We start from the raw sequence: 27,348 nt of genomic DNA on the forward strand, positions 1-27,348 counted from the left end.
TGTATACAGGAAGTGAACGGCAGTGCGGATACGCAAACCCGTCTAGGATCACTGGAGAAGGAAAGGCCAAAAAAGAATAAATAATAATCAGCGATCCGGTTTGATATAAATAAACCATTTGTTTTAAACATTGTTATAATTTAGCTATTGAAAAATAGCAGATCTACAAGCTCATAGCGCGCCACCGAGTGGCGCGCTACGAGCTGGTAGGTCTGCTATTTTTGAAAAATCGTGAAGATATTTAGAAGATTTTTTTTTAATTTTGATGTCAGGCCTAAGTGGAATAATAAAGCTTATCTGACGGAACGTTCCGCAAATAGCGGTTGCCGGTTGGATTCCAATTAGCCCTTCACTAAATCCCACCCCAAAAAGCGATTGCCCAATGCCAATCCAAATAGTTAAGCAACGGTTGCTATGCAGGTCAAGCTTTCTCCGCTGCTAACGTGCCTATTGGACAAGGATGGGTTGGGGAGGGACTTAGTGAAGGGCTAATTGCTGGAACGTTCCGTCACGAGCAGTTAATTTGTTAACCCATTTTGGGCGGCAACCCCTTTTGGTGTTAGCATTATGTTATGCTTTAGCTATTGAAAAAAAGCAGACCTACAAGCTCATAGCGCATCACCAAGTGGCGCGCTATGAGCTTGTAGGTCTGCTATTTTTGAAAAATCGAAGAACGACTGCCATGGAAACATAGCTTTTTCAGAAAACTGTCAGGATGTAGAAGACATTTTTAGAATCTGATCTCAGGTCAAAATGGGTTAAACACAGACACGGAACATGTGTCTGATGTGTGTTTATGGGGCCTATACGGCTGCAGTCACAAATAACAAATCACCTCACACCATTTTCAAGTTTAAAACTTGGAAACTCTTTTTTTAATGCAGTTATTATTCATTCCAGATGCATAATTAATTAATAATAATCACGTTATCATCGTTATTTTTTTTTTTCTAGAAAATTCCTCTCGTCCTTCCGTCCGTCAGTCTGGCTGACGGCCGCCATTTTGTGGGCGTGGTTTAAAGGGGTGGTGGGTCGCTGGGAGCGTGATGTCACACCCTGGAACCCTGCTGTCATGTGATTGGTCAGCAGGGACAGGGGGCGGCGGCGTCCAGCTCCACCGTTAGTCCTTTGCTCAGGAGGAAGGCTTCCTGTTTTGGGTCGCGACCCAGGAAGTTCTTCAGCATCTCGTAGGCATCCAATGAGCCGCCGGGGGACAGGATGCACTTCCTGTAGGCCAGGCCCACCTGGAGGTCAGGGGTCAAGGGGTCAGGGGTCGGGGGTCAAGGGGAGAGAAACACAAACAAAAAGTACAGAGCAGATGTCAGTCACATGGCCAGATATGCAAATAAGATCATTACATCATGCAATTAACACAATACTGCCCAGCCTTCCAGGCCAGAAGGTGGCGCCAGTGCCAGCTAAATCTGCAAAATAAGCCTAGAAAATAGGTAACTTCCGCCCGCGCTGGAAGTGATGTAGTGTAGTTTCTGTAGTGTAGGAAGTGATGTAGTGTAGTTTCTGTAGTGTAGGAAGTGATGTAGTGTAGTTTCTGTAGTGTAGGAAGTGATGTAGTGTAGTTTCTGTAGTGTAGGAAGTGATGTAGTGTAGTTTCTGTAGTGTAGGAAGTGATGTAGTGTAGTTTCTGTAGTGTAGGAAGTGATGTAGTGTAGTTACTGTAGTGTAGCGATAGCCTAGGGAATCATTTGATAACTGGTGGAGTCCACGCAATAGCAGGCTCAACGAATGTCCTACTGACCCATGAGCCTGCATGTGTGTGTGTGTGTCTGTCATGTGTGCGTGCGTACGTACCAAGCCCCCCAGTAAGGCTATCCAACGTTGAATCTGCCGTCTACCTACTGGCGAAATGTGGAATTGCAGCACTTTCATGGAGCCTCAAATTCGAGGTCCGGGGCTAGGCTAAACTTCCGCTCGCTGAAGCCATTGAGTTATAATTGTAGGCAGGGGGGGGGGGGGGGGGGGGTAACGCTCCGGTTCGGTCTCTAACCTTGTATTACTCTATGGTTCGTACCTTGGGGTTCATGATGCCTTCCTGTTTGAAGCTTGTGTGTGTGTGCGCGTGCGCGTACCTTGGGGTTCATGATGCCTTCCTGTTTGAAGCTTGTGTGTGTGTGCGCGTGCGCGTACCTTGGGGTTCATGATGCCTTCCTGTTTGAAGCTTGTGTGTGCGTGTGCGTGTGTGTGTGTGTGTGTGCGTGTGTGTGTGCGCGTACCTTGGGGTTCATGATGCCTTCCTGTTTGAAGCGAGCGTAGAACATGTCCATGGAGAACACCTCACTCCACAGGTAGCCGTAGTACTGAGCGTCATAACCTCCTGCCAGGTGGCCGAAGGTAGCCGGCATGTTGGTCCCTACAACACACACACACACACACACACCATCATAACCTGCCAGGTGGCCGAAGGTAGCCATGTTGGTCCCTACAACACACACACACACACACACACACACACACACACCATCATAACCTGCCAGGTGGCCGAAGGTAGCCATGTTGGTCCCTACAACACACACACACCATCATAACCTGCCAGGTGGCCGAAGGTAGCCATGTTGGTCCCTACAACACACACACACACACACACACACACACACACACACACACACACACACACACACACCATCATAACCTGCCAGGTGGCCGAAGGTAGCCATGTTGGTCCCTACAACACACACACACACCATCATAACCTGCCAGGTGGCCGGAGGTAGCCATGTTGGTCCCTACAACACACACACACACACCATCATAACCTGCCAGGTGGCCGAAGGTAGCCATGTTGGTCCCTATAACACACACACACACCATCATAACCTGCCAGGTGGCTGAAGGTAGCCATGTTGGTCCCTACAACACACACACACACACCATCATAACCTGCCAGGTGGCCGAAGGTAGCCATGTTGGTCCCTACAGATAACATAAGTTACAGTGAAATGGAGAAACCAGTGTGAAAGCGGGAAAGACTGAAGCCCAGCGATACTAGGGGAAAGAAACGGGACAGTAAATTGGTCGTTACTAGATGAATTGCAGCTGCTGCGTTGTGCAGAAAGATGCACTGCTAGTCTGAGTCATTCTGCCTAACCTGCAGCTAGTTAACAAGAGAAATGGTGCAAACTATCCAAAAGTATGAAGAAAGGAAACCGTGAAAACAGTTTATATAGGAATATGGACAGGCTATATCGTGCTAGCCTGGTTAATAAACCAGACCGAATCAGCCGTTGGCAAAAAAAGTTGCCTACCAGCGGATTACGGTCTGGCGAGGCTCAGTAGCACGCCTCTTTCCTACAGCAGAGAACAGGTCGGACCAATCGGGACACGGTATGCAATATAGGCGGGCTTTGGTACAGTGACGTTCAATGCTTGAGACTTTTGACTGACAGTAGCTCTGACCAATTGCGTCAAAGAGAAAATGTTCCCCGGGAAATGAAATCCAAGTGGAGCCAGCCCAGACTGATATACCGCGACAGTGTTGTGTGATATTAGTCTGGTTTATTAGCCAGGCTAATATCGTGCGTGCGTGCGTACCAGTCGTAGCAGGGACCCCCAGGATCTCCTTGCTGAGGCGAGCGTACTCCTCGGCCGCGTCTAAACCTGTCTGGGTGTGAAGAGCCTGATCCACCTTGGCTAGCACGATCTGACGGAGGTTGAACATCCCTGAGACACAGAGAGACACAGAGAGACACAGAGAGACAGAGACACAGAGAGACACAGAGAGACACACAGAGAGACACAGAGAGACAGAGAGAGAGACAGAGACACAGAGAGACACAGAGAGACACAGAGAGAGAGACAGAGAGAGATACAGAGAGACACAGAGAGAGACAGAGAGACACAGAGGGAGACACAGAGACACAGAGGGAGACACAGAGAGACACAGAGGGAGACACAGAGAGACAGAGAGACACAGAGAGACACACAGAGAGACACAGAGGGAGACACAGAGAGAGACAGAGAGAGAGACACAGAGAGACACAGAGACACAGAGAGACACAGAGAGAGACATAGAGACACAGAGACACAGAGAGACACAGAGAGAGACAGACAGAGAGACAGAGAGAGATACAGAGAGACACAGAGAGACACAGAGAGAGACAGAGAGACACAGAGGGAGACAGACAGAGAGACAGAGAGAGATACAGAGAGACACAGAGAGACACAGAGAGAGACACAGAGAGACACAGAGAGAGAGACACAGAGGGAGACACAGAGGAAGACACAGAGAGAGACACAGGTTTATCACAACTATATGAACATCCCTGAGGACCACACAGAGACACACAGAGAACCCAGAGACACAGGCTTTATTACTGAGGACCACACAGAGACACAGAGGTTTATTACAAATATATGAACCTGATGCAGGTTGAACATCCCTGAGACACACACACACACAGAGACAGGCTTTATTAGGAAATGGAATGTATTTTAAACATATCGTCGCTGCTCGGGAGGAAACCTTTTAAGTCCATTTTCAAGGTTTTAGATTTTTTTTTCATGAATTGATGCTACTGAACACCCTTTACGTCTGTGTGTTGTTATGATGCTACTGAACACCCTTTACATCTGTGTGTTGTTATGATGCTACTGAACACCCTTTACATCTGTGTGTGTTATGATGCTACTGAACACCCTTTACATCTGTGTGTTGTTATGATGCTACTGAACACCCTTTACATCTGTGTGTTGTTATGATGCTACTGAACCCCCTTTACATCTGTGTGTTGTTATGATGCTACTGAACACCCTTTACGTCTGTGTGTTGTTATGATGCTACTGAACACCCTTTACGTCTGTGTGTTGTTATGATGCTACTGAACCCCCTTTACGTCTGTGTGTTGTTATGATGCTACTGAACCCCCTTTACATCTGTGTGTTGTTATGATGCTACTGAACACCCTTTACGTCTGTGTGTTGTTATGATGCTACTGAACCCCCTTTACATCTGTGTGTTGTTATGATGCTACTGAACACCCTTTACGTCTGTGTGTTGTTATGATGCTACTGAACACCCTTTACATCTGTGTGATTTTCAATATGTGTAACATATTACACATATTGAAAGTATCAAAAAGCGCTTCTGAAAGAACCTGTGATCCTCAAACTGTCAGTAGAAACCCTTAACTCCACTGCTCTGTGGGGACAGTGACTGCAGCTCAGCCTCAGAGCCGCGCGGAAGATGAACAAAAAGAACGACAGTTTCTGTGTGTGTGGTGAGACTGATGAGGCGCTGGGTTTGTGTTTACTGTCTGACTGTCATGGCGGAGCCCATATTGCGCGTTTCAAATGGATATATTGTCATTTCTTCACCAGTCGAGCACAAAGAAAAGTCAAAGTAAGTTGTGTCTTGTGTGCACTGTGCAGCCTACTGCAGTGTGACTGTGAGACTGATGTGTGCGCCCGTGCGGCGTGCGCACATGTGAGCGAGCGAGAGAGAGAGGGACAGACAGACAGACAGACAGACACTGAAAAAGACTGTGTGTGAGTGCGTGTGTGTGTGTGTGTGCCCGTGCGTACATGTGAGTGAGCGAACGAGAAAGAGACAGACAGATACTAAAAGAGGCTTTGGAGATCCATTGTCAGTGGAGTTAGGAGGTTTTCTCTGTCATTGATAAGAACTGTCAATGACAGAGAAAACCACCTAACTCCACTTGAGCTGCATTCGGGTAAAGTGGTGATAATATAATGACACATGCAAGTATCTGATAATATACAAAGTCACAATACCAACTTTGATGAGGCAGTATTGCTTTGTTTCAAATATATATATATAAATAAATATATAAATATAGGTTTTCTTCGATTTCTGAAACATGTCAAATTTGTTTTTCCATTTCCTGAAAAATTAAGATTTTGGAGTTAAGGTTTCCTCCCGACAGCAGAGATATGTAATACAGATTCTTAACACATTAACTGCTTCTGACGGAGTCAGTGTGTGACAGTGCAATACCAGTGTTGGCCAGGCGGGACTTGATGAGCTTGTCCAGCAGGTGGTCAGGGATGGGCGATCCAGTCTTGTAGTGTTTGGACATCCTCTGTAGCGGCTCCTTCTCCCACACCCAGTTCTCCAGCATCTGAGACGGAGCTTCCACGAAGTCCCGCTCCACGTGAGTACCACTGAACATGGCGTAGTCCGCCTAGCGGGACCGGACACACAGAGAAACACCCCCATGAACCAGTGAACATGGCGTAGTCCGCCTAGCGGGACCGGACACACAGAGAAACACCCCCATGAACCACTGAACATGGCGTAGTCCGCCTAGCGGGACCGGACACACAGAGAAACACCCCCATGAACCAGTGAACATGGCGTAGTCCGCCTAGCGGGACCGGACACACAGAGAAACACCCCCATGAACCAGTGAACATGGCGTAGTCTGCCTAGCGGGACCGGACACACAGAGAAACACCCCCATGAACCAGTGAACATGGTACAGTCCGCCTAGCGGGACCGGACACACAGAGAAACACCCCCATGAACCACTGAACATGGCGTAGTCCGCCTAGCGGGACCGGACACACAGAGAAACACCCCCTATGAACCACTGAACATGGTACAGTCCGCCTAGCGGGACCGGACACACAGAGAAACACCCCCATGAACCAGTGAACATGGTACAGTCCGCCTAGCGGGACCGGACACACAGAGAAACACCCCCATGAACCAGTGAACATGGTACAGTCCGCCTAGCGGGACCGGACACACAGAGAAACACCCCCATGAACCACTGAACATGGTACAGTCCGCCTAGCGGGACCGGACACACAGAGAAACACCCCCATGAACCACTGAACATGGCGTAGTCCGCCTAGCGGGACCGGACACACAGAGAAACACCCCCATGAACCAGTGAACATGGTACAGTCCGCCTAGCGGGACCGGACACAGCGAAACACCCCCATGAACCAGTGAACATGGTACAGTCCGCCTAGCGGGACTGGACACACAGAGAAACACCCCCATGAACCACTGAACATGGTACAGTCCGCCTAGCAGGACCGGACACACAGAGAAACACCCCCTATGAACCACTGAACATGGTACAGTCCGCCTAGCAGGACCGGACACAGAGAAACACCCCTAAAGACCACTGAACATGGTACAGTCCGCCTAGCGGGCCAGAAACACCCCTATGGACCACTGAACATGGTACAGTCCACCTAGTGGACACAGATAAACACCCCTATAGACCACTGAACATGGTACAGTCCACCTAGTGGACACACAGAGACAGTGCAAGGCAACACTTTAGCGTCACCAAGATGCCAAAAGCCGTGAGCGGCAGGCGTCTCTCTTCCTGGGTTTTTAGACAGCTGGTGGATGGAAAATGAAGCTTGCGCGCGGCTTCCATTTGCCGCGGAGACAAGCCGGGAATCTGGCCGACGCGGTTGGAGCTTCATTTCCATCCACCAGCTGTCTAAAAACCAAGGAAGCTCTGAGAAGGTGGTCACGTGACTGGGCTGCGCCATGACAATTTCATGGACACTTTCATGGGAGCCAAACTACACGGAGGTTTGGCAGAATGCACTGGAGTCAATGAGAGCTCAGTGACCAGCTCATGAACAACCATTATTTATGAATGACAGACCTTTTGTAAAGTAATCACTTCTGGAAAATAACAGAAGACATGTGACACATTATTGTCTGCTGTGTTGCTTTTCGATGTGTACACTGTATAAAATTATATACTGTGCACATCGAAAAGTAAGTGATTAGAAAACAACCTGTGATATGTCTTCTGTTATTTTCCAGAAGTGATTACTTTACAAAAGGTCTCAATTGTTCATAAATGTTTGTTATGAGCTGGTCCAGCCGGCTCCATTCACTGCCATTCACTCCATTCACTTCCGGTGTGAGTGTCATGGCGCAGCCCAGTCACGTGACCACTTCTCTTCCTTCTCAGAGCTTCCTTGCTAAAAAACCGGAAGAGACGCCTGCCGCTCGTGGCTTTTTGCCGCGCCTCGACACCCAAGTGTGCTTTACTTACACCCAGACAGCTGTGAGGCGTTACTTGGGAGCATGTTTTGCACATTCGCTATTCACATATTATATTCACAATTTCTGTCTCTAGCATTTGACACTTTGGCCGTTTTATATAGACTAGTTTGTTGATCACTTTTGAGGGAGTAATGCTTTTTTTAATTATGTATTGTTAGCTTTGGTCATATAGCCTGAAATGTTTAAGTTAAATCTAGTTAATTGTGTCTGTATTTGAGGAACTTGATGGCATAATTAGTGGTGTCTCAGTGAACTAGAATCACAGGTAAACCAGGAATAAATGATGTGTAGCCTACTAGTGCAGCACGACTCTCTCTCAAATGTGAAGCTCAACTTTCCTCCACAGGAATTCAAAATTGATCTTTTTGATCAATTTTGCAGCACTAATGTGTACCTGGGCAAACAGCTGGTGCATGACGTGTATATATATGTAGATATATATTTACGTACCTGGGCACACAGCTGGTGCATGATGTGTATATATTGTATATATATTTAGATATACATTTACGTACCTGGGCACACCTGGTGCATGACGTGTATATATTTAGATATACATTTACGTACCTGGGCACACCTGGTGCATGACGTGTATATATTTAGATATACATTTATGTACCTGGGCACACCTGGTGCATGACGTGTATATATTTAGATATACATTTACGTACCTGGGCACACCTGGTGCATGACATGTATATATTTAGATATACATTTACGTACCTGGGCACACCTGGTGCATGACGTGTATATATTTAGATATACATTTACGTACCTGGGCACACCTGGTGCATGACGTGTATATATTTAGATATACATTTACGTACCTGGGCACACCTGGTGCATGACGTGTATATATTTAGATATACATTTATGTACCTGGGCACACCTGGTGCATGACGTGTATATATTTAGATATACATTTACGTACCTGGGCACACCTGGTGCATGACATGTATATATTTAGATATACATTTACGTACCTGGGCACACCTGGTGCATGACGTGTATATATTTAGATATACATTTACGTACCTGGGCACACCTGGTGCATGACGTGTATATATTTAGATATACATTTACGTACCTGGGCACACCTGGTGCATGACGTGTATATATTTAGATATACATTTACGTACCTGGGCACACCTGGTGCATGACGTGTATATATTTTATATATATTTACGTACCTGGGCACACAGCTGGTGCATGACGTGTCCAAACTCGTGGAAGTACGTCTCCACCTCGTCGTGCTGCAGCAGGGACGGGGCGTCGGCGGTCGGCTTGCTGAAGTTGGCCACCATGGCCGCTACGCTCATCTGTCTGCCTCCGTCGCACTGCAGGCAGCCTGGCTGGAGGCCGAAGCACGCTGCGTGGCCGTACTTACCCTCCCTGGAACATAACAATACATACAGTATAATAATAATAATGTCAGTGCAGGCAGCCTGGCTGGAGGCCGTACTTACCCTCCCTGCAACACATGAATACATATAATAATAGTAATAAATATAATGTCACTATTATATGTCTTCGCCCCTTCGGGCTTGATCCCTGAATATGTGACCAGATTTGACTGAGAGACTGCCATCATGCAAATTCCAGCTTTTCAGAGGAGAAAAACGTTTTTTTGTTTTTCCTTCAAAATGAGTTAATAGCACAGGCAATCGAAATCATGAAATATATGTAAATATGAAATAAATGCTTAAACATGTAGCTAGGTGTAATGTTAGAGACCACAGAAGACATGTAACTATGAAATAAATGCTTAAACATGTAGCTAGGTGTAATGTTAGACCACAGAAGACATGTAACTATGAAATAAATGCTTAAACATGTAGCTAGGTGTAATGTTAGAGACCACAGAAGACATGTAACTATGAAATAAATGCTTAAACATGTAGCTAGGTGTAATGTTAGAGACCACAGAAGACGTAAATATGAAATAAATGCTTAAACATGTAGCTAGGTGTAATGTTAGAGACCACAGAAGACGTAAATATGAAATAAATGCTTAAACATGTAGCTAGGTGTAATGTTAGAGACCACAGAAGACGTAAATATGAAATAAATGCTTAAACATGTAGCTAGGTGTAATGTGTAGCCTAGTGTAGCCAATATATACATACATATAGCCTAGTGTCCAATCCAAAGACCCGGACATCCAGACACATCCAGCGAAGGAGGTCGTCTCCTAGGGTTTTGTATCAACTTACTTCCTACTTCCTATTATTACTATCATTATGTTATAATTATTAGTTGTACTTTATTATTATTATTACTTTATTATTATTATCTCTTATATCTGTTTATAATGTGCTTTCCCACCGTCCCTATACTGTCCTCTTGTCGCCCTAGACACTACCTCTACCGTCACAGAGATCCCTCAAATCTCATCTATCCAGCTCGTTCACCCAGTCACCACATGGTGGTGGAGGGAGGCCTCTGGAACTGCCACGCAGCTACCAAAAAGAAAATGCCTGAATTCATTTCAGGCCACGCCTCCCTCAAGTCTCTGCATTTCCTTGCTCTGACTGAAACCTGGATTACCCCAGACAACACTGCAACTCCCGCCGCCCTCTCTGTTTCACACAAGTTCACCCACACCCCTCGCCCAACAGGTGCAGGGGGTGGTACAGGGCTACTAACATCCCCCAAATGGAATTTCCGTGTCTTAAATCTCTCTCACCTTTCTCTGTCCACATGTGAATTTCATGCTATCTCAATATCACAACCAGTCCCCCTCACCCTCATTGTGCTATATCGCCCTCCAGGAACTCTCAGGAACTTCCTGGAAGAACTAGACTCTCTGATCAGCCCGTTTCCGGAAGATGGCACCCCCTTGATTCTACTGGGTGACTTCAACCTACCGACCGCAGAGAAGTATCTTCCTGTTACATCCCTTCTGGCCTCATTTGACCTCTCCCTATCTCCCTCCCCTCCCACTCACATGGCTGGTAATGTTTTGGACCTTGTGTTCTCCAGAGCCTGCTCTCCCTCCACACTCTCTGTTACGCCCTTAATTAGGTCTGACCACCATTTCATAACCTTCTCCCTCTCTCTCTCCACCCTCCCGCCTAAACCTACTAACCCTCCGAACGTCACCACCCGACGCAATCTCAAGTCCCTAAACCCGTCCTCCCCCTCATCCTCTATTCTCTCCTCTCTACCCTCCCTGGAGTCCTTCCTCTCTCTCTCACCTAACACTGCAACCTCATCCTTCCTCTCCTCTATCTCATCTGCATTCGACCAACACTGCCCGCCCTCATCCAGGCCAGCCCGCTCATGTCCACCGGCTCCCTGGTTATCTGAAACTCTCAGATCTGAACGAACACCTCTAAGGGCAGCCGAAAGAAAGTGGCACAAGACAAAGCTACCAGATGACCTTTCCCACTTTCACTCACTCCTCTCTGCTTTCGCCCTCTCACTAACCACTGCTAAAACCTCTTTCTACCACACCAAAATCCAATCCTGTACTTCTAACCCAAGGAAGCTCTTCTCCACTTTCTCCTCCCTCCTTAAGCCCCCTCCCCCCACTCAACCTTCATCCCTCACTGCTGATGTTTTTGTCAACTACTTCGAGAAGAAGGTTGATGATATCAGCAGCTCCTTTCCCCCCCTCCCCCATAAAGTGGCATCTGACTCAACCAACACTAACCTCAACATACCATGCATGTCCTCCTTCTCTCCTCATTCCCCAGACGAGGTTCTACAACTAGTGACATCCACTAGACCTACCACCTGTCCTCTCGACCCTGTCCCGTCTCCGATCTTCCAGACCATCGCACCTGATCTGCTCCCCTTCATCACCTCCATCATCAACACCTCAGTAACCTCAGGCTGCGTCCCATCTTCCCTCAAGTCAGCCAGAGTAACGCCACTCCTCAAGAAACCAACCCTTGACCCCTCAGATGTCAAGAACTACAGACCGGTATCACTCCTTTCATTTCTTTCTAAAAGCAAGAAACGTGTTGTCTCTAACCAGCTCTCTCTCCATCTCTCACAAAACAACCTGCTGGATCCCAACCAGTCCGGATTCAAAAAGGCCCACTCCACAGAAACTGCCCTGCTGGCAGTCACAGAAGCACTACATGCTGCCCAGGCTGCGTCCCACTCTGCAGTCCTGATTCTCCTAGACCCATCAGCAGCATTTGACACAGTGAACCACCAGCTGCTCCTAGACACCCTAGCGGATCTAGGCATCGGTGGGACGGCACTGAAGTGGTTCTCCTCCTACCTCACCGACCGGACCTACCAGGTTTCCTGGAAAGGTCTGCTATCATCCCCCCGAACCCTCCAAACTGGGGTCCCACAGGGATCTGTACTTGGTCCCCTCCTTTTCTCACTGTACATTAAATCCCTTGGCACTATCATCTCCGCTCACAATATATCATATCACTGCTACGCCGATGACACACAACTGTTTCTATCCTTCCCCCCCCAGGAATCAGCCCAGCTCCTAATCCAGACAACAGTCTTGTCAAAACTCGACTATTGTAACGCCCTCCTTACTGGCCTACCAGCATGTGCACTTAAGCCTCTCCAACTGATCCAAAATGCCGCAGCTCGCTTGGTCTTCAACCAGTCAAAATTCTCACATGTCTCCCCCCTGCTCCGCTCCCTCCACTGGCTCCCGGTCGCTGCCCAGAATACACAGAATACAAAACCCTGATGCTGGCATTCAAAGCAACCAGAGGTATGGCTCCCCCATATCTTGCAAGTATGATTGAACCCTACAAACCCTCCCGCGCACTCAGATCAGCCAATGCAGGGAAGCTGTTAGTACCCTCACTAAAAACGCCGGGACAACGCTCCACACGTCCCAAACTCTTCTCCCTTCTGGCTCCAAAACTGTGGAATGCACTCCCCGTTGCAGTCAGAACTGCAGCATCACTCCCAATCTTCCGCCGTAGTCTGAAAACCCACCTTTTCAGACTCCACCATGGCCCATAGCACTTACCCTACCCCCTTAGACAGCACTTTTTAGACTTAGATAGCATTTGATACAGACTTATAGCATGTTATGTAGACAGCACAATAATTGCATTGTATGTAGTCATAGCACTTCATAGTATATATGTACAGCATAGTATAGTATATATGTATAGTTTATATGTACAGTGTCATTATATAGATATGTTCTAGCTACGTTCTTAGCTTACGCATGTTTCTTGATAAATGCTTTTTATATATTGTGATGTATTCCCATGCTTTTGTTCTTGCTTAATGTAAGTCGCTCTGGATTAAGAGCGTCTGCTAAATGCCTAAATTGTAAATTGTAATGTGTGGCAGCGGTGGCCGAACGGATTGCGGAGCGGTCTTGATACCGGAAGGTCGCCAGTTCGAATCAGCGGTCCGACACGTTAAAATTACCACCGCTGAAGTGCCCTTGAACAAGGCATTGAACCACTACGATGAAATGTTCTATGAGCAGGGCCTGGCTGGAAACAAGTTATTGAGTTTAGCCCAGATACCCTGGGTAAATATAGTAATCATTTCATTTCATTTCATTTAGAGTCCACAGAAGACATGCAAATATGAAATAAATGCTTAAACATGTAGCTAGGTGTAATGTTAAGAGTCCACAGAAGACATGTAAATATGAAATAAATGCTTAAACATGTAGCTAGGTGTAATGTTAAGAGTCCACAGAAGACATGTAAATATGAAATAAATGTTTAAACATGTAGCTAGGTGTAATGTTAGAGTCCACAGAAGACATGTAAATATGAAATAAAAGCTTAAACATGTAGCTAGGTGTAATGTTAGAGTCCACAGAAGACATGTAAATATGAAATAAAAGCTTAAACATGTAGCTAGGTGTAATGTTAGAGTCCACAGAAGTGAACCTTTCAAGCCTGTTTTCTCAACTCGCTGTTTCTCTGCAAGACATTACTCTATAAGCCATATCTCCAAAACTGGTGGGTCAAACTTAACAACCAATATGTCTGTTTGAAGCTATGATTCACTGCTTTCATATGACATGAAAAAACAAATTAAAAAAAATCCAATGGCAGTCCCTCAGTCACATTTAGTCACATATAATGACACAGCAGACAGCCTAGCCTGGCTGCAGACCCAAGCATGGTCGTATGACACACACACACACCTGGGGAACAGGTCGAGGTAGAACATGCACGCACACGCGCACACACACACGCACACACACACACACACACACACACACACACACACACACACACCTGGGGAACAGGTCCAGGTAGAACTGGCCCACACACACTCCAGAGGCTCGGTCGGTGACAGAGTAGAGAGTGACGTCAGGATGCCACACGGGGGCGCCATCCACCAGGCTGAAGGACAGACCCAGCAGCTCCTGCAGAGATAGAGAAAAACATTTAATTAATTTAGAATACATTTATTCTATTTATCTGAATAGTAGAGAAACATTTAATTAATTTAAAATACATTTATTCTATCTATGTGAAGGACAGACCCAGCAGCTCCTATATAAATATATAAACATTTAATTAATTTAAAATAGATAAAATCTATCGTGACAAATTATCTTTGGAAAATCATGAAAATGAAACTGAATGGCTGAAAAATGGGAATTAAGAGTTTACATAGTACGTGGTTCATGCATAAACTTTCCATATCTGTTTCCAGTATTAAATTATGATATATTTTCTCTATTATTAAGGTTATTTTTGCAGTCAGTTTGTATTGGTGGCGGGGCGGGGGTCGCGATACATGGCCAAAGCATTTCCGGGGGTCCCCAGCCAAAAAGGTTGAGAACCCCTGCACTAGATGGCGCCACTCACCTGATAGATGTCCAGCAGACCCTTGGTCACCACCTCCATGGGGAAATACTCCTTCAGCTGGTTCTGGTCCACGGCATACTGGGTCTCCTCCACCTAGTGGACAGAACAGAGAAATTAAGCTTTTTTTTGGCTTATCCTTAACTGGAAGAAGAATCCCAGATATTAGGATTCTAAATATTCCGTTCACATAGAGAGCAGAAGCCAGCGGACATTTCACTGGCTACATGCAGAATAGCATATTATTAGCGTCTTATCTCACCTGGGTCATAGTATTGTAGGGCATTCATTAAAAATCGATGCATCAATGTCATTAACACAAGCCGATTCAGATTAGGATAAGTCTAAAGTAAAAAGTAAAACAAATCAATTGTTTTCCCCATATCATATTTTTTTCTCTATGTGTGTACATAATTCAAACTGTAGCATTGATTGTCACGGACAGAAGTCATTATTTCCATTTGCATAACGCACCGGAGCACACTCTCCTATTAGTTTGCATTGCATTCAGAACGCGCCTTTAATTAAGAACCTAACTGCAGCTGTGTGGCTCTCAGCGGTGTCCCACTATTGACAAGCTGAATTTGAACTGCGTGTCAGAGAAGTAACAGATAGAAGCGCGCAAACTTTATCCCCAAACGATATCCCCCCCCCACCTCCGTGCTGGAAATAAAACGTCTGGGTTTCCGAGGCTACATCCGTGCTGACGCAATGACTGTGGCGGGGCACATGAACCTCTCCGTCTCCGGTCAGTGCGGGTTGTTGTTTATTTGCATGGCTCAGAAAATAAGTAACAAACTAACATGAGAACGTTATGGAGTTGTTGGAGGAGGAGGAGGAGGAGGTTCACGTGGAAGGTAATGCAGATTGTATTCTGATGATGTGCCAAACTGCTGCTGGCAGACCTATGTCTTCTATATTGTGTTCTGAAGGTCGGGCTGACTGCCACTAGTGTTAATGTTATATTTTGTATTGTGTTCTCGGGCCGCTGTGCTGCTCTGTGCTGCGCGCTGCTGCTGGCGCTGTGTGCCAATGATGCCCCCTCTCCTGTTGTGTTCTCTTTTCTGGTCTGTGTACCAGTGTGCGACGCACACTGGCGTGTGTGCCTGCACTGTTTAGTATTTACTATTACAGTTTTATGTTTTGATAATCAGCGCTTTGCCATATACAGGTCCATCCCAACGAATTAGAATAATCTGAAAAAGTTCATTATTTACCATAATGTAATACAAATAAATAAACTTTCATATATTTTAGATTCATTACACAACAACTGAAATAATTCAAGCCTTTTGTTGTTTTAATATTGATGATTATGGCGTACAGCTCATGAAATGTCGACCATCTGAAAAGTATATTAATGTATGCAGTTACTACTTGGTCTGGGCTACTTTTGAGCAAATCATTTCATCAACGGGGCGTGGCATGGAGGTGATCAGCCAATGGGGCGTGGCATGGAGGTGATCAGCCAATGGGGCGTGGCATGGAGGTGATCAGCCAATGGGGCGTGGCATGGAGGTGATCAGCCAATGGGGCGTGGCATGGAGGTGATCAGCCAATGGGGCGTGGCATGGAGGTGATCAGCCAATGGGGCGTGGCATGGAGGTGATCAGCCAATGGGGCGTGGCATGGAGGTGATCAGCCAATGGGGCGTGGCATGGAGGTGATCAGCCTGTGGCACCGTTGAGGTGTTATGGAAGCCCAGGTTTGCTTTGATAACAGCTGTAAATTAATTTGTATTGTTCAGTCTTATGTCTCACACCTTCTTCTTGACAATACAACCTAGATTCTCTGTGGGGTTCAGGTGAGGCCAGTTGGCTGGTCAGTTAAGCACAGTAATACCATGGTCAGTATACCAGTTACAAGTAGTTTTGGCTCTGTGGGCAGGTGCCAAATCGAGCTGGAAAGGAAGATTAGCATCTCCATGAAGCTTGTACTGAAGCACAATGTACTCTAAAAGTTTGGCTGCAGTCATGAGTCAGTCAGTGGATAACGGCCTAAATCATCACTGTTTTTTGTCATGTCCAGAGTCTCAACACAACCATCTATTATGATATTTTACAGCTTCAGTGTGCTTCAGTATGTTGACAAGCTTCATGGAGATGCTAATTTTCTCACCTGGGTCATATAGTAGCGTGTTATAACATGTTAATAGCATGTTATTAGCGTGTTATGGTACCTGGGTCATATAGTAGCGTGTTATAACATGTTAATAGCATGTTATTAGCGTGTTATGGTACCTGGGTCATATAGTAGCGTGTTATGACATGTTAATAGCATGTTATTAGCGTGTTATGGTACCTGGGTCATATAGTAGCGTGTGTCCCAGGCGTGCAGCTCTCCATTGAAGTCCAGACTTCTCTTCTGACACTCCTTCTCCTTCAGCTGGAGGAGCACGCTCCTCTCCTCCTCCCCCAGAGGCTTCAGCTTACGAGCCAGCTCCTCTGAGGGGAGAGAGAGAGAGGATAGAGAGAGAGAGAGGATAGAGCGAGAGAGAGATCAGATCACACAGAATCAATTTCATCGTTTTAAAGACATTTTCATTTCCAATCAAAATAAAGGTGTTTGGAGGCACGGTGGTGCTGTCGCGTCACAGCCATAAGGCCCCGGGACGCCTGGTGGAGGGGAAAGGAACTGATCGGAATAACGTGTTCCTTCCACCACGCAATACGTCCGGCCGGGGAAACTCCCCCCTGTCAGGTGAAAGGCGTCTTGGACTCCTCATGCATAGAAGGAAGCATGAGTAGTGCAATTAATTGAAAAAAGATCGCGATCTAGATTCAGACACCTATGAGGTCTCATCTGTAAATGTGATCCAGAACGGTGCAGCACTGGTTGACTGTCCAGTTAATTTACTCTTATGATTTTGCTACAAGAGAGACTTTAAGAGGTTTAAGTCTTTAAGCACTTTGATGTTGTCTGTTTAAAGACAGTAGTTATGGCTCCAGGCGACACGTTTATGAACGTAGTTAATGTTCAGCAACTACAGACTAAAGACAATACATATTTATATATAATTAATGTTCAGCAACTACAGACTAAAGACAATACATATTTATATATAATTAATGTTCAGCAACTACAGACTAAAGACAATACATATTTATATATAATTAATGTTCAGCAACTACAGACTAAAGACAATACATATTTATATATAATTAATGTAGTTAATGTTCAGCAACTACAGACTAAAGACAATACATATTTATATATAATTAATGTAGTTAATGTTCAGCAACTACAGACTGATTTTTCACCCCTGTGTCAATGATCTAATGTGATCCTGGGCTCTACACACCCTCCGCCAACCTGGGGAGAGCAACAGACTTGAACTCATGCTTCCTTCATGTATGATGAGTCCAAGTTTCTCCTTTACACCTGACAGGGGGGAGTTTCCCTGGTTGGACGTAGCGCGTGGAAGGAACACGTTATTCCAACCAGTTCCTTTCCCCTCCATCAGGCTGAAAGACCCTTTTGCCAACCTCGCCTCGGGTATGGGCCATGTTTACCTACCCAGGAACAAGGAGACCTTCTTCCCAGACTTGGCCATGTTCATCTCCAGGACGAAGTCAGCGTGCGTGGTGAAACCCAGCAGAGAGCTCTTCTGATGACGGAGCTCCACCAGCTCCTTCAGGATGCAGGAGTTCTCCTGGAGAGGAGACACAGGAACCAGGAGATATAAGGGTGCACCGTTGAGACATTTTGGCCGATATCCGATATAATTAATTGCTGGTACGGCCGATAACCGATGTCAATATGATCTCTTTCTGTCTTCACCAATCACACCGTGTGAAGTAAGTGGTGCAACTCTGTGTGGGGGTCCCCGGGGGGTCCCCGGGGGGTCCCCGGAACTTCCAGACCCGCGGCCAGGGTGCCGGTTCCGGCGAGCCGCCCCCCCGCGTCCGAAACGGTTGAGAAATGACACGTTCCGTGCTCAGCCAAATAATCCAAATCATCTCTCTCACCTCTCTATACCTGGAGTTGAAGGCCTGCTCCACCAGGGGACTCACCTCTCTACACCTGGAGTTGAAGGCCTGCTCCACCAGGGGACTCACCTCTCTACACCTGGAGTTGAAGGCCTGCTCCACCAGGGGACTCACCTCTCTACACCTGGAGTTGAAGGCCTGCTCCACCAGGGGACTCACCTCTCTACACCTGGAGTTGAAGGCCTGCTCCACCAGGGGACTCACCTCTCTACACCTGGAGTTGAAGGCCTGCTCCACCAGGGGACTCACCTCTCTACACCTGGAGTTGAAGGCCTGCTCCACCAGGGGACTCACCTCTCTACACCTGGAGTTGAAGGCCTGCTCCACCAGGGGACTCACCTCTCTACACCTGGAGTTGAAGGCCTGCTCCACCAGGGGACTCACCTCTCTACACCTGGAGTTGAAGGCCTGCTCCACCAGGGGACTCACCTCTCTACACCTGGAGTTGAAGGCCTGCTCCACCAGGGGACTCACCTCTCTACACCTGGAGTTGAAGGCCTGCTCCACCAGGGGACTCACCTCTCTACACCTGGAGTTGAAGGCCTGCTCCACCAGGGGACTCACCTCTCTACACCTGGAGTTGAAGGCCTGCTCCACCAGGGGACTCACCTCTCTACACCTGGAGTTGAAGGCCTGCTCCACCAGGGGACTCACCTCTCTACACCTGGAGTTGAAGGCCTGCTCCACCAGGGGACTCACCTCTCTACACCTGGAGTTGAAGGCCTGCTCCACCAGGGGACTCACCTCTCTACACCTGGAGTTGAAGGCCTGCTCCACCAGGGGACTCACCTCTCTACACCTGGAGTTGAAGGCCTGCTCCACCAGGGGACTCACCTCTCTACACCTGGAGTTGAAGGCCTGCTCCACCAGGGGACTCACCTCTCTACACCTGGAGTTGAAGGCCTGCTCCACCAGGGGACTCACCTCTCTACACCTGGAGTTGAAGGCCTGCTCCACCAGGGGACTCACCTCTCTACACCTGGAGTTGAAGGCCTGCTCCACCAGGGGACTCACCTCTCTACACCTGGAGTTGAAGGCCTGCTCCACCAGGGGACTCACCTCTCTACACCTGGAGTTGAAGGCCTGCTCCACCAGGGGACTCACCTCTCTACACCTGGAGTTGAAGGCCTGCTCCACCAGGGGACTCACCTCTCTACACCTGGAGTTGAAGGCCTGCTCCACCAGGGGACTCACCTCTCTACACCTGGAGTTGAAGGCCTGCTCCACCAGGGGACTCACCTCTCTACACCTGGAGTTGAAGGCCTGCTCCACCAGGGGACTCACCTCTCTACACCTGGAGTTGAAGGCCTGCTCCACCAGGGGACTCACCTCTCTACACCTGGAGTTGAAGGCCTGCTCCAGGGTCCTGCGGGTTTCAGGGACGTAGCATTTCTTCATGGTGGGGAAGTAGTGAGGATACTTCAGGGTGATCTTCAGGTTGTCTCCGTCCGCCTCCAGAGAGCCCAGGAAGTCCTCAGGAAGACCTCCTGGGAACACAACCACCACATTATGAGCATTAAGTCCTCAGGAAGACCTCCTGGGAACACAACCACCACATTATGAGCATTAAGTCCTCAGGAAGACCTCCTGGGAACACAACCACCACATTATGAGCATTAAGTCCTCAGGAAGACCTCCTGGGAACACAACCACCACATTTACACATTAAGTCCTCAGGAAGACCTCCTGGGAACACAACCACCACATTTACACATTAAGTCCTCAGGAAGACCTCCTGGGAAAACAACCACCACATTTACAAGTAAGACGCGTGAACGCGGGAAGCGAACGCAGCTGTTGTGGCAGTCTGACACAAACACACATACACACACACAGAGCATTTTTTTTTTTAAATCTTTTTTTTTTAGGTTTTTAATTATTTTTTTTAGTGTGCGTGCAATGCACGTGCGTGCGTGCATGTTTTTGTGTGTGATACAGCTGCGCCCTCTGGTGGCGGGCGCAGCACACACACACACACACACACACACACACACACACACACACACACTGCTGGGTCTCATAGTAAAGGTTCGCAATTAAAGCTGCTATAGGCAATAATATGTCAACATTATAATTACCTATTTTTTTGGGTATTCAGACAGCCAGGGTAGAACGCTCCCAAAAATATGTAGTCTCTGTGACTCATCTAGGGGTCGCAATCCGCATTCACAGATTTTCCTAGAAGCTTTGTCATTGGTCGATTTGCCTGTCTACTTTCTTCTTTACGGCTCAGAAAGAATGCCTCGTTATCTCCTAATCCAGGGAGCTCTCCATGGTTTCGACCAAACGGACAATATTCTGTCTTCATTTCTGACTTCAGCATGCATCTCGTTTTTGAGGGGGTCCCCAGTTCAAATATGATTTTGAGGGGTTCCCCAGTTCAAATATGATTTTGAGGGGTTCCCCAGTTCAAATATGATTTTAGGGGGGGGGGGGGGGGGGGGTCCCCAGTTCAAATATGATTATTTTGGGGGGTCCCCAGTTCAAATATGATTTTGAGGGGGTCCCCAGTTCAAATATGATTTTGAGGGGTTCCCCAGTTCAAATATGATTTTTTTAGGGGGGGTCCCCAGTTCAAAACTGATTATTTTGGGGGGTCCCCAGTTCAAATAATTATTTTTTTGGGGGGGGGGGGGGGTCCCCAGTTCAAATATGATTTTGAGGGGGTCCCCAGTTCAAATATGATTATTTTGGGGGGTCCCCAGTTCAAATATGATTTTGAGGGGGTCCCCAGTTCAAATATGATTTTTTTAGGGGGGGGTCCCCAGTTCAAATAAGATTTTTTTTAGGGGGGGGTCCCCAGTTCAAATATGATTATTTGAGGGGGTCCCCAGTTCAAATATGATTATTTGAGGGGGTCCCCAGTTCAAATGTGATTATTTGAGGGGGTCCCCAGTTCAAATGTGATTATTTGAAGGGGTCCCCAGTTCAAATATGATTATTTGAGGGGGTCCCCAGTTCAAATGATTATTTTGGGGGGTCCCCAGTTCAAATATGATTTTGAGGGGGTCCCCAGTTCAAATGATTATTTTGGGGGGGGTCCCCAGTTCAAATATGATTTTGAGGGGGTCCCCAGTTCAAATGATTATTTTGGGGGGTCCCCAGTTCAAATATGATTATTTGAGGGGGGTCCCCAGTTCAAATATGATTGAGGGGGTCCCCAGTTCAAATATGATTATTTGAGGGGGTCCACAGTTCAAATATGATTATTTGAGGGGGTCCCCAGTTCAAATATGATTATTTTGATTATTATTTTATTTATTTATTTTGGGGGGGGGTCCCCAGTTCAAAGGGTAGTGGCCTGAACAGGTTGAGAACCAGTGACCTACAGTAGAGGTGCTCTACGCCCTCTAGTAGTGGCCTGAACAGGTTGAGAACCAGTGACCTACAGTAGAGGTGCTCTACGCCCTCTAGTAGTGGCCTGAACAGGTTGAGAACCAGTGACCTACAGTAGAGGTGCTCTACGCCCAAACAGGTTGAGAACCAGGGACCTACAGTAGAGGTGCTCTACGCCCAACAGGTTGAGAACCAGTGACCTACAGTAGAGGTGCTCTACGCCCAAAACATACATCTTTTTTAAGGTTCTTCTTCATCTTTATCTTCTGAAAACCATCATCTTCCTCTTTTCTTCTTGCTCGTCATGGCTGCCAGTTCCTATTGGCTGTTGCTAGTCATGGCTGCCAGTTCCTATTGGCTGTTGCTAGTCATGGCTGCCAGTTCCTATTGGCTGTTGCTAGTCATGGCTGCCAGTTCCCACCTGACGTTGTGTGGGAGTCCAGACTGCTCCAGACCGTACTGAATAACTGTTAGCTTACATAATGTCTTGAGGCTAGGACTGAAGTCTAAGACATAGAGGTCAGTGGATTTACCCTCACCTCCAAATAGGATGATACGATCTCCCATCATGCAATGGTACATCCTAGCCGTCGGAGGTGGTCCTTCCCCCGTTTGTTCAACCTTCTTCCAGGAGAAGGTCTCTGGACTGAATTTCCACAGTTCATTGAAGTACAGGTGAGATTTGCGTCTACCAAATATGTACAGCTCTCCATTGTAGGTAAAGGCTGAATGATCTGCACGTCCTTCTCGAAGAAGCTGTGGAGATGGTTTGTCCATCCAGAGGTTGGTCTCTGTGTCAAAGACTCTGATGGTGTTGTAGCACTGAGCCCACCCCCTCCAGCCCCCAAACACAAACATATTTGTCCCGATGATGGTGGAATAGTGAGAGTCTGTAGCAGGAGGTGGAGTTCCTCTGGTGTTAATTAAAGACCAGACCATTGTGGTGGTGTCCAACTTGTAGATGTCATTAGTGGATCCAGTCTGGGTCAATCCTCCGTGAATAAACATGACATTCCCCAACACACAGGCTGAGTGGTTCCTCCTCTCCTCTGGGACAGTCCCAGAAACCTGTGGTTTGAACCATATGCGAGTGTTGACATCCAATGCATAAAGCATGTTGCAGTAATCTGGGTCAGTCCACCCTCCCCAGAGGTAGACAGTATATTCTATCAGCACAGCTGTGTGGCCCTCACGCCTGGAAGGAACCTCAAGATCACGTTTTCTAGTTCCAGGCGTCACTGGGGTGAACTTCTGCCAGCATAAAGACACTGTGTTGAAGACGTATACTTCAATGTGATCTCTTCCCCCCTGGTCAACATCTCCTCCAAAGCAGTAGATGTCGTGTCCGACCACCACAGCAGCCTGGTCCTTCCTACGTTCTCCTTCCAGATGTATCGTCCAGTGAACCATTTCACAGCAGCTCCGCCATCAATGAGTGTTGACAACTAGTTTACAGATGAACTTGTTAGCAGCTCCAACCTACCAGTCGTTAGAAATCAGGTCTGCTCAGTTTGTACGAATCGCTGAACGAAGGTTTGTTTAATGAGAATTTTAATTTATAGGAAGATCAAATGGCTGGTGTTGTGATGTCATCACATGATGTCATTATGTACAATGGCCAAATGACGTCACCTGGTTGGCAGAATACCATGAGAACCTGAAAAACCCGGCTGTCAGTCGGTCGGCCATATATGGTCACGCTGTATTAACTCACCCAGCTGTTCCCTAGTGCAGCTGTATTAACTCACCCAGCTGTTCCCTAGTGAAGCTGTATTAACTCACCCAGCTGTTCCCTAGTGCAGCTGTATTAACTCACCCAGCTGTTCCCTAGTGAAGCTGTATTAACTCACCCAGCTGTTCCCTAGTGACGCTGTATTAACTCACCCAGCTGTTCCCTAGTGACGCTGTATTAACTCACCCAGCTGTTCCCTAGTGCAGCTGTATTAACTCACCCAGCTGTTCCCTAGTGCAGCTGTATTAACTCACCCAGCTGTTCCCTAGTGCAGCTGTATTAACTCACCCAGCTGTTCCCTAGTGACGCTGTATTAACTCACCCAGCTGTTCCCTAGTGACGCTGTATTAACTCACCCAGCTGTTCCCTAGTGACGCTGTATTAACTCACCCAGCTGTTCCCTAGTGCAGCTGTATTAACTCACCCAGCTGTTCCCTAGTGACGCTGTATTAACTCACCCAGCTGTTCCCTAGTGCAGCTGTATTAACTCACCCAGCTGTTCCCTAGTGACGCTGTATTAACTCACCCAGCTGTTCCCTAGTGACGCTGTATTAACTCACCCAGCTGTTCCCTAGTGACGCTGTATTAACTCACCCAGCTGTTCCCTAGTGCAGCTGTATTAACTCACCCAGCTGTTCCCTAGTGCAGCTGTATTAACTCACCCAGCTGTTCCCTAGTGACGCTGTATTAACTCACCCAGCTGTTCCCTAGTGACGCTGTATTAACTCACCCAGCTGTTCCCTAGTGAATCTGTATTAACTCACCCAGCTGTTCCCTAGTGAAGCTGTATTAACTCACCCAGCTGTTCCCTAGTGCAGCTGTATTAACTCACCCAGCTGTTCCCTAGTGACGCTGTATTAACTCACCCAGCTGTTCCCTAGTGAAGCTGTATTAACTCACCCAGCTGTTCCCTAGTGCAGCTGTATTAACTCACCCAGCTGTTCCCTAGTGAAGCTGTATTAACTCACCCAGCTGTTCCCTAGTGCAGCTGTATTAACTCACCCAGCTGTTCCCTAGTGCAGCTGTATTAACTCACCCAGCTGTTCCCTAGTGAAGCTGTATTAACTCACCCAGCTGTTCCCTAGTGACGCTGTATTAACTCACCCAGCTGTTCCCTAGTGCAGCTGTATTAACTCACCCAGCTGTTCCCTAGTGAAGCTGTATTAACTCACCCAGCTGTTCCCTAGTGACGCTGTATTAACTCACCCAGCTGTTCCCTAGTGCAGCTGTATTAACTCACCCAGCTGTTCCCTAGTGAAGCTGTATTAACTCACCCAGCTGTTCCCTAGTGCAGCTGTATTAACTCACCCAGCTGTTCCCTAGTGACGCTGTATTAACTCACCCAGCTGTTCCCTAGTGCAGCTGTATTAACTCACCCAGCTGTTCCCTAGTGCAGCTGTATTAACTCACCCAGCTGTTCCCTAGTGAAGCTGTATTAACTCACCCAGCTGTTCCCTAGTGCAGCTGTATTAACTCACCCAGCTGTTCCCTAGTGACGCTGTATTAACTCACCCAGCTGTTCCCTAGTGCAGCTGTATTAACTCACCCAGCTGTTCCCTAGTGAAGCTGTATTAACTCACCCAGCTGTTCCCTAGTGCAGCTGTATTAACTCACCCAGCTGTTCCCTAGTGAAGCTGTATTAACTCACCCAGCTGTTCCCTAGTGCAGCTGTATTAACTCACCCAGCTGTTCCCTAGTGACGCTGTATTAACTCACCCAGCTGTTCCCTAGTGCAGCTGTATTAACTCACCCAGCTGTTCCCTAGTGCAGCTGTATTAACTCACCCAGCTGTTCCCTATAGCTGTATTAACTCACCCAGCTGTTCCCTAGTGAAGCTGTATTAACTCACCCAGCTGTTCCCTAGTGCAGCTGTATTAACTCACCCAGCTGTTCCCTAGTGCAGCTGTATTAACCCACCCAGCTGTTCCCTATAGCTGTATTAACTCACCCAGCTGTTCCCTAGTGAAGCTGTATTAACTCACCCAGCTGTTCCCTAGTGCAGCTGTATTAACTCACCCAGCTGTTCCCTAGTGCAGCTGTATTAACTCACCCAGCTGTTCCCTAGTGCAGCTGTATTAACTCACCCAGCTGTTCCCTAGTGAAGCTGTATTAACTCACCCAGCTGTTCCCTAGTGCAGCTGTATTAACTCACCCAGCTGTTCCCTAGTGACGCTGTATTAACTCACCCAGCTGTTCCCTAGTGCAGCTGTATTAACTCACCCAGCTGTTCCCTAGTGAAGCTGTATTAACTCACCCAGCTGTTCCCTAGTGCAGCTGTATTAACTCACCCAGCTGTTCCCTAGTGAAGCTGTATTCACTCACCCAGCTGTTCCCTAGTGAAGCTGTATTAACTCACCCAGCTGTTCCCTAGTGACGCTGTATTAACTCACCCAGCTGTTCCCTAGTGACGCTGTATTAACTCACCCAGCTGTTCCCTAGTGAAGCTCAGGCTGGTGGTGTCTTCGTTCAGGTGTTTGTTGAAGTCGATGCACAGGTTGCTAAGCTTCTTCTTGATGGTCTTGATCTCCTGGCATAGAAGATTACACGTTAGACTGAACACTGGTAGGCTGGCAGGTAGATAGGTAGGTAGTTAGGTGTATCTTACATCTTGTGGAGGTGCATTTATAATAACAGATAGGTAGATGTATGTCTTACGTCCTGCTTGTCCTTGTGGAGGTGCAGGCCGTTCCTCCGTCCCAGTTTGACCAGCCTCTCCATGTAGCGCTTAGCCTCCGAGGAGAGAGAGTCCGACTTCACCTTGGACTGAAAGATATAAAATATACATTACAGGCTGACTGACTGCACCTTAGACTGGACAATATAATATACATTCCACACATTCCATTACAGACACAACATGATGATAGTATAAACCATCAACCAGACGGTCTCATAGTGAACACACAGACAGACTGTCTGACTGGACCCGACAATGAAACAAAACAGTCAATGTAGGAGGAAAATAAATCACTTATATTATGATCACATAGAGAGAGAGATAATAACAACAATAATGGATTGCAATGTTATAGTGCTTTTCTATGCACTACGTGCTACTCAAGGCCCCGTTCATTCATAGGGAGGTGAAGTGGCTCAAGGCCCCGTTCATTCATAGGGAGGTGAAGTGGCGAACCGTCGACGCCAGCGTCCTCACTTCACACATTCTCACCTATGGTCATGAAGTGTGGGTCATGACCAAAAGAATAAGGTTGTGAATACAAGCTTAGTTTTCTCAGACGGGTGGCTGGTATCACGCACGCACGCACGCACGCACGCACGCACGCACACACACAGAGGACTGTACCTCCAGGGCTACGATCCTCTGGTAGACGTCCTCTCTCATGCTCATCTCCACGTCGAACTCTGAAAGCTTCTTATCGGCGTCGGTGGAGGCCGTACGGACGTCCTTATTGGACGACACGTGCTGCGGGAAGTCCAGCATGTTCCTCTGGACTATGGGAGAGAGAGAGAGAGAGAGAGAGAGAGAGAGAGAGAGAG

The 27,348-nt window shown here is 47.3% G+C and overlaps 1 protein-coding gene across 3 annotated transcripts in view; it reads right to left on the reverse strand.

Moving 5' to 3' along the window:
- Nucleotides 1-884: 884 nt before the first annotated feature.
- The window catches only part of LOC306926875 (thimet oligopeptidase-like), a 38,426-nt gene continuing 11,962 nt past the window's right edge, over nucleotides 885-27,348 (reverse strand). For all 3 annotated transcript variants that reach the window (XM_079506365.1, XM_079506366.1, XM_079506364.1), the window contains exons 3-15: nucleotides 27,155-27,303; nucleotides 26,506-26,613; nucleotides 26,275-26,377; nucleotides 20,112-20,269; nucleotides 18,310-18,445; nucleotides 17,095-17,237; nucleotides 14,797-14,889; nucleotides 14,218-14,348; nucleotides 9,208-9,409; nucleotides 5,969-6,155; nucleotides 3,547-3,675; nucleotides 2,232-2,368; nucleotides 885-1,244 (exon numbers count right to left, since the gene is read on the reverse strand). In XM_079506365.1, coding sequence (XP_079362491.1) covers nucleotides 1,083-1,244; nucleotides 2,232-2,368; nucleotides 3,547-3,675; nucleotides 5,969-6,155; nucleotides 9,208-9,409; nucleotides 14,218-14,348; nucleotides 14,797-14,889; nucleotides 17,095-17,237; nucleotides 18,310-18,445; nucleotides 20,112-20,269; nucleotides 26,275-26,377; nucleotides 26,506-26,613; nucleotides 27,155-27,303 — 1,838 coding nt within the window. In that variant the 3' untranslated portion in view covers nucleotides 885-1,082. The remainder of the gene's footprint in view (nucleotides 1,245-2,231; nucleotides 2,369-3,546; nucleotides 3,676-5,968; nucleotides 6,156-9,207; nucleotides 9,410-14,217; nucleotides 14,349-14,796; nucleotides 14,890-17,094; nucleotides 17,238-18,309; nucleotides 18,446-20,111; nucleotides 20,270-26,274; nucleotides 26,378-26,505; nucleotides 26,614-27,154; nucleotides 27,304-27,348) is intronic.

Source organism: Electrona antarctica (genome assembly GCF_951216825.1).
Source record: "Electrona antarctica genome assembly, chromosome: 7".
In the NCBI taxonomy this organism is placed as follows: Eukaryota; Metazoa; Chordata; class Actinopteri; order Myctophiformes; family Myctophidae; genus Electrona; species Electrona antarctica.